Here is an 8323-nt window from a genome sequence, read left to right as displayed (position 1 = left end):
TAGAAATTTCTGATTTCAAATCCCACCTGTTTCTCCCCTTACCTTCCATCCCACTCCCCACTCCTATTTCCAGTACTTTTTTTCTTAAATTGGGGTATAACTGCTTTACAATGGTGTGCTAGTTCTGCTATACAAAAAAGTGAATCAGTTATGTGTATACATATGTCCCTTCCCTCTTAGACCTCCCTCCTCCCCAATTCCACCACTCTAGGTCACCGTAGATCACCGAGATAAGCTTCTTGCACTATATACCAGGTTCCCACTAGCTATCTGTTTTACACATGGTAGTGTATGTATGTCAAACCCAATCTTCAATTCATCCCACCCTCCCCTTCCCTAACCCCCGTGTCCACCTGACTCGTCTGTCTGTCTGCATCTCTATTCCTGTCCTGCAAATAGGTTCATCAGTACCGTTTTTATAGATTTCACATATATGCCTTAATATACAGTATTTGTTTTTCTCTTTCTGACTTACTTCACTCTGTATAACAGGCTCTAGGTTCATCCACTATCCAGTAGTTCTTGAGGAAAGACTTTTGAGGCAGAGTTTGCTTTTCACCACCCACCTCCAAGACAGCAGCAAAATGGGCAAGTAACCTCTTCAAAGATGCCTGGAGTTCTTCCTGAATCAGCCCAGGAAAGGTGATGGATTTAAACTAGCTCTGCATTGCAGGGACCCATGAACCACCCCCACCCACAACTGGCTAATTTCAAGAGGGCATGGGCTTCCATGTGTAAAATTTTTATTAGAAATCTTCACCAGTTGTGACTGGCAATGGGTAATTTTTGTTGTTGTTCAGTGAAAAAGAAATTATTACAGCTGACTGCATGCAGGAAAAGCTTTATTAAGTCATAGAACTGTTATAATTATTTTAAACAGGGATATAGAATACTCAAACATTTTTAAATGACTTATGAAACAACTGGCACATATATAGTAAGCAAGATCCACTTTAACAATTCTCTCTTCTCCCACCCTCAATGCTCAACCATAGGACATTCATTTATTTATCATGTTTAGTATTTCTGTCTCACAGCCATCTGTCAGAGCTTTTGCAGCAAAAGCGTGTTTCTTAACAATCAAATACACAATGGGGAGATATGATTAGACACTTACAGGACTTGAAATGTTTAAGAATAAGACACAATAATAGGATTACAAGAAGGGCAGTGGTATCTTTCAATTCATCTTGCTATTTCCAGCCTCTTTTTCAAACATTAATCTCTAAAGTCCATCCAAGTTCCATCCTTGAAATGCATCCTTTTTCCCTCTCCTCCAACAATGTCCATTACTTTAACAATTCGAGTTCTCTCGCCTGGGGAAAAGGAAAGTTATTAACTCACAAGGAACATTTATTGACATCTAATTGTTACAACCCAAACCACAGCACAAAAGCCAGTCAGGTACAGGTGACAGAGCACAAGGGGGTCAGTCCATGTTTTCGGGACGCTGAAGAAGAAGAGGGGGCGCGATCTTTAAGGCTCAGGGTTTACATGACGATGCACTTGCCCAGCAGCTTCTCGGCGGTCTTCGGGATCTGGGACTTCTTCTGCGGCGGCTGGGTGCCGGCAGGGGCTGCGGCGGCAGCCGGCTTCTTCTCGAAATTAATCAGCAACTGGAACAGCTCCTGGACGTTGATATTCATCTTGGCCGAGGTCTCCAAGAAGGCGCAATTCCACTCGCACGCATAGGCAGCACCTTCCTTCTCACTCACCTCCCGACGGCTCTCATCGCACTTGTTGCCCACCAGGATGACGGGGCACTTTTGCGGGTTGTTACCTTTGAGTTGACGGATCAGCTCATAGAGCGGCTTCAGCTCCTCCAGGGTTTGCTTCCTGGTGATAGAATAAACCAGGATGAAGGCGTGACCCCTGGCAATGGCAAGGCGCTGCAGGCCCCGGTAGCGGCGGCCACCGGTGGTGTCGGTGATGTGCAGCGCGCCCGCCTTGTGGCTGCAGCCTAGCGCCTGGCGGTAGGTATCTTCGATGGTCGGCAGGTACGCCTCACGGAAGTTGCCGCGCACCCACCTTTGCACCAGCGCGCTCTTGCCCACGCCGGCCGAGCCGAGCACCACCACGCGGAAATCTCTGCTCCTTCTCTGGGGCAGGCAGGTGCGGATGACGATCACGGTCGGCAGAGGCCGCAGCCGCTTCATCAGCCGTTCCTTGAGGCCGAAGCAGGAGTTGCCCATCGTCAGGTATTAGCTGAGAGGTGCGTGCACTGCTTCTCTGGCACTTGGCCCGCAGTGAGGGACACCTACGGAGGAGGAGAGAAGAGACGATGTGTGAGCGGTGAGAGTCTAGCTCAGAATGGTGTCTTGTCGCAGCGCCCGCCTAGACCACTTCTCCCTGGGGACGTGGGGTGGGGAGGCAGGGGGTGGGGTCTGCCTCGTCTCGCTCGCTAACCCCGCCCTCCTCACTCCTCCCACTTCCCTCCTCCCTCCTCCATGCTCTGCGGAGAGCTGTCTCCCTGCCCACCCCAGGAGCCCACCAAAGGCAATGCGGGTGGGGAGGAGGGCAGGAGCGCCCCGAGCCTCTTCTTCCAATAATACCTGTTTGTTGCTTTCGCGGTGGCTACACACCTATTTTTATTTTATTTTATCATGCCACACTACAGAATACCGCAATAATGGACAGCTTGCCAACCCTTAAAACGTGCACATCCGAGCGATGTTAGCAAACATTTTCACCCTAAATAAGCCCTTGCTGTTTTCTTTCCTGCTGTATTAAAAATTATGCGCATCTCTGACAAGGATCGATCACTGCGGGCAAGGGTAGGTTGCCGCAGACACCGCGATCAAGGGTGTGGTCACGGGGGACAGTGGTGGGGGCGCCCAGGAAGCCCACAGGGACCAGGATTCGTAACGCTAACAGAGACCCCTAACCTGCAGCAACTGTCCCCAGGTACCCGCTTCCCTGATAACGTGCCCATTGCTTGCCACCCCGCGATAATCCAGGCTGGTTCGCTCGCTACACCTTGCGTTTGAGTGCCCGAAAAAAGGCGAACGATAGCTTTTACCTCTTTCCGAGGCGGGAACCTCGCGGCAAATTCGCTCCTTGCCCAGGTGGCTTTGGCCGCGGCCGCAGTGGCGGCAAGTAATTGCGCAACCAAGCTCCCAGCCGCAGCCGGCAACCAGTACGCTCGGAGGCTCCGGGCGAAATGCTCCAACCAACAGTGGGACTGAGATTGGTTAGCTAGAGCCAGGGGGCGCAGACTGGGAGACTCCACTTGCACCGCTCACGGAGGGGGGATTGGGTTGTGAGGGGCTGACCGAGTCAGACGCGCCCCCGGCAGTCTCCCCGGCGTCCCCCACACAGGTACCCACAGCCCAGGCAGGGGCGGGGGTGGGAGGTGGCCCTGTGTTCACAAGTGCCCGCCCATTGAGGGGGGTCCGCTTACCCAACTGGCGATGCAGGCATTTCTCACCTACTGCAATCCAAACCACTTCTTCACTTTTTGCCCCCTGCGGGGTTAGCCTTTCCCAACCCTCGCCACCTTTTCTTCACTGCAGGAAGGCCAGTTAGCACCCTTCTCATTACTGGTGATAGACACCTCACCGCATCTCATCCACTTCACTCAATAAACATTTGTCCAGCACAAAAACCCAGTTTCTGTCTTTGTTGGCGAAGACCAACTGACACTTCTGTTATAAGACTTTGGAACCCGCCTCTTGGTAGGATTTCCTGTGGTGTAGACATGTTCTGTGTTTAGAGGTTGAGGGGTAGCCTCTACACCCTGCAACATTAAGCAATGATAATATCCATCACCACTATATGTACAATACTTCTCATTTAGTCGTCGTCACAAAAACCTCCTAGGAAAATCCAGACTGGAAATGTGGGCAGCCTCCTAGGAGTAGAGAGCGACCCCTGGCTGACAGCCAGTAAGAAAGCATGAGCCGCAGAGCTAGCAACTGGATTTTTCCAACAACCTGAATGATCTTGAAAGCAGATTCTTCTCTAGAAACTGCACGTAAGATCAGACCATCAACATCTTGATTTTAGCCTTAATTAAGCAGAGAATCCAGTTGAGCTCATCCAGACTTCCAACTTGAGAGAGTTCTGGATTTTGCAGTTGGATGTCCTATTAAGCCACAAAATTTGTGGTAGTTTGTTACACAGCAAAAGAAAACTAATTCAGCAGGTAAAATTACTTGTTCAAGTTTAAAGGGCTCATAAATGATGAACCTAGTCCCAAATCTAGTACGCCTCACTCCAAGTCTTGTTTTTTCTGCTTATTATCCTTCTGTGTCATTAAGCTGATACAGTATATTTTACTCATTAGTGAAAACATTTTTATAATTTTTCTTTCTTGTACAAAGACTCATGCATGTTAGGCAGAGATCAAGAACACGAGTTTAGAGGCAGAAAACTAGCTTTAGAATGTTTATGGGTTTTTTCCCTTGTCTTTCTTTTGAATGCATGTTAGCATTGGAAGAAAAGTTATGACCAACCTATACAGCATATTAAAAAGCAAAGACATTACTTTGCCAACAAAGGTCTGTCTAGTCAAAGCTGTGGTTTTTCCAGTAGTCATTTATGGATGTGAGAGTTGGACTATAAAGAAAGCTGAGCACCGAAGAATTGATACTTTGGAACTGTGGTGTTGGAGAAGACTCTTGAGAGTCCCTTGGACAGATGGGAGATGCAACCAATCCATCCGAAAGGATATCAGTCCTGAATATTCATTGGAAGGACTGATGTTGAAGCTGAAACTCCAGTACGTTGGCCACCTGATGCAAAGAACTGACTCATTTCAAAGGACCCTAATGGTGGGAAAGATTGAAGGCGGAAGAAGGGGATGACAGAGGATGAGAAGGTTGGATGGCATCACCGACTCAATGGACATGAGTTTGAGTAAACTCTGGAAGTTGGTGATGAACAGAGAGGCCTGGCGGCTGCAGTCCATAGGGTCACAAAGAGTTAGACATGACTGAGCAACTGAAATGATAATATGCCTTTGAGCTGTATGACGCTGGAGAAATTACTTTTCTGTAGAGGGGAACTGATATGAGAAAGAATTGTGGGGAGAATTCAAGGAGCTACTCCCTGATGCACTAATTAGAAGGCATTTAGAATACAATAGGTAATTCATAAATGACAGCTATGGGCCTTCACATAATAATATGGAAATCTGTATACACATAATCGTGTAGTCTTTGAGCATTTTTGGAAGTGCCAAAGACCTTTTTATTTAAACCAAATAAGAGTAGATTTCCACTGGGAAAACATAGCAGGTTTGGGGAAAATAAATTGAGGATAGAAGAACTTGGGGTAGGGAAGAAGAGCAGTGAGAATTCTGAGCAAGAATGAAATCTTTGCACATTCCTCCTAAACCACAAGAACCACTCTGCCTATTGAAATATGGCACCTAAAAGGTCACTTCATGGCAAAAAGAAGGAGAAAAAGTGGAAGCAGTATCAGATTTTATTTTCTTGAGCTGCAGATGGTAATGCAGCCACGAAATTAAGATGCTTGCTCCTTGGAAGAAAAGCTATGACAAACCTAGATAGCGTATTAAAAAGCAGATACATCACTTTGCTGAAAAGGTCCACATAGTCAAACTATGGTTTTTCCAGTAGTCATGTGTGGATATGAGAGTTGGACCATAAAAAAGGCTGAGCACCTAAGAATCAATGCTTTCTAATTGTGGTGCTGAAGAAGACTCTTGAGAGTCCCTTGGACTGCAAGGAGATCAAAACGGTCAATCTGAAAGGAAATCAACCCTGAATATTCATTGAAAGAACTGATGCTGAAGCTGAAGCTCCAATGTTTTGGCCACCTGATAAAAAGAGCCAATTTGTTGGAAAAGACCCTGATGAAGGGAAAGATTGAGGGCAGGAGGAGAAGGGAGTGACAGAGGATGAGATGGTTAGATGGCATCACCGACTCAATGGACACGAGTTGGAGCAAACTCAGGGAGATAGCGGAGGACAGGGAAGCCTGGTGTGCTGCAGTCTGTGCGGTTGCAAAGTTGGACATGACCTAGTGACTGAACAACAACAAGTCTTTAGGAATGAGAAAGACTAGAAAAGAGTGTCCTGAAACTGAAACTGATGGGCATCAGTTTATCCCAGAGCAGACACCTTGGCACTTGACAGGTTGTCCTCTCTATTTGGGGGTTCTGATTATTAGTGAAGTTTTCATAGTTTACCTGTCACTCCACCCACCGATTCCAATTTCATCTTCTGGAGTCTGGAACTGCATTGATCAATCTGCTCCTTTGGATGCCCTTACAGCCTTTCAGCTATTTGAAGACAATTATGTCCAATCACTAAGTCATTTATAATGCTGGAAGTGGCCTGAGGACCATCAAGTCAAACCCTTCATTTTGGTGATGAGGAAACTGAACCTCAGGGGCCATGTCATGCTCTGACCTGAGACCAAGCTTACTCTTCTCTCCTGTAGCCTCGCCTTCTGTTTGAAAACAACTGTTCTTTGGGGTGTATGGATGTCTTTTGTTCCACTGCTTTTTACTTTTTTCCCATCTTTATAATGCACATTTGTTTCTTTACAAACTAAACTAAAAATACAGGTTTCAAATACACACAAAAAAAGAGGCTCCTGAAAACACTGATATGGAAGATGAAGGAAGATGCCTTTTGAGGAAACACATTTAAAACAAAGAAAACAAAAAAGGAGGGGAAGAAAAAAATAGGAGGAGGAAGAAGACAAAGGAGGAGGAGGAAGAAGAAGAGGAGGAAGAAGAAAAAGGAGGAGGAAAGCAAGAGGGTATGGAAATATATATCCCAAAGTAAAGCCTTTAAATGCCAGAGAGATCAAATTATAAGGTTATACATAGAAATCACAAGGAATGATAAAAATACAAAACCATAGCTTCTCCATCCAAACCAGGTCTTGTACTTCAAAAATCAATAGAAAATACCTCACTTTAGAGCCCTAGCCCAGGGATCCAGCATTGCAGTAGGCCAGAGAGTCAAAGGAATGGGCCATTGAGTAGAGATCCCTGAGAAATGAAACTACTATACAGTGGTTATAAATGAACTACTATACAGTGGTTTTCATTAGTTATCTACTTTATATATAGTAGTGTATATATGTCAACTCCAATCCCCCAATTCATCTCATCACTCCTTTCCTCCTTGGTATATGTATAACTGATTCACTTTGCTATACAACAGAAACTAATAAACATTGTAAAGCAACTATACTCCAATGAGATTTATTTTTTAAAAAAGGAACACACCAGACCAAAGTTCTGGAGGAAATATTGGCTAGTTAGGACCCACAGTTTAGAGATATATCAGGGAGAAAAGATAATTAATTGAAACCAACATTGAGATGAAACAGATGTTGGAATTACCTAACAAGGATTTTAAAGCAGCCTTCATAACAATGCTTCAATAGGCACTTACAAATTTTCTTGAAACAAAAAATAAAAAATTTTAGCAAAGACCTAAATAGACATTTCTCTAAAAGAGACATACAGATGGCCAAGGCACATGAAAAGATGCTCAACATTGCTAATTAATAGAGAAATGCAAATCAAAACTATAATGAGATAACACCTCACACTAGTCAGGTTGGCCATCATCAAAAAGTCTACAAACAACAAATGCTGGAGAGGGTATGGAGAAAAGGGAACTCTTTCTCACTGTCAGTGGGAATGTAAATTGATACAGCAGCTATAGAAAACAGTATGGAGGCTCCTTAAGAAGCTAAAACTAGAGCTACCATATAATACAGCAATCCAACTCTTGGGATTATAGAATATAGAAAGTCAATCAGTTGTGTCCGACTCTTTGAGACCCCATGGACTAGATAGTCCTTGGAACTCTCCAGGCCAGAATACTGGAGTGGGTAACCTTTCCCTTTTCCAGGGCATCTTTCCAACCCAGGAATCAAACCCAGGTCTCCCACATTGTAGGCGGATTCTTTACCAGCTGAGCCACAAGGGAAACCCAAGAATACTGGAGTGGGTAGCCTATCCCTTCTCCAGCGAATCTTCCTGACCCAGGAATTGAACTGGGGTCTCCTGCATTGCAGGTGGATTCTTTACCAACTGAGCTATCAGGGAAGCACTCTTGGGATTATATCTAGAAAAAAACATCATTCGAAAGGATACATGTACCCCAGTGTTCACTGCAATGCTATTTATAATAGCCAAGACGTGGAAGCAACCTAAATGTCCACTGACAGATGAACAGGTAAAGAAGATGTGGTACATGTATACAATGGACTACCAAACCATAAAAAAGAATGAAATAATGCTGTTTGTAGCAACGTGTATTATCATACTAAGTGAAGTAAGTCAGGCAGAGGAAGACAGATATTAACATAATATTGCTTATATGCAGGATCT

General features: G+C 45.1%; 1 protein-coding gene across 1 annotated transcript; it reads right to left on the bottom strand.

Annotated features, from left to right (window-relative positions):
- Positions 1–825: 825 nt before the first annotated feature.
- On the bottom strand, positions 826–3188 carry DIRAS3 (DIRAS family GTPase 3). The gene is made up of 2 exons (XM_043877933.1): positions 3020–3188; positions 826–2257 (listed from the first exon to the last, which is right to left on the bottom strand). The coding sequence occupies exon 2, from the start codon at positions 2190–2192 to the stop codon at positions 1491–1493; it is 702 nt and encodes a 233-aa protein (XP_043733868.1). The 5' UTR covers positions 2193–2257; positions 3020–3188; the 3' UTR covers positions 826–1490.
- Between the last annotated feature and the right edge of the window lie 5135 nt (positions 3189–8323).

Source organism: Cervus elaphus, chromosome 20 (genome assembly GCF_910594005.1).
Source record: "Cervus elaphus chromosome 20, mCerEla1.1, whole genome shotgun sequence".
In the NCBI taxonomy this organism is placed as follows: Eukaryota; Metazoa; Chordata; class Mammalia; order Artiodactyla; family Cervidae; genus Cervus; species Cervus elaphus.
The sequence above is the reverse complement of the archived record's forward strand: the minus strand, read 5'-3'. Positions and strand labels throughout refer to the sequence as shown.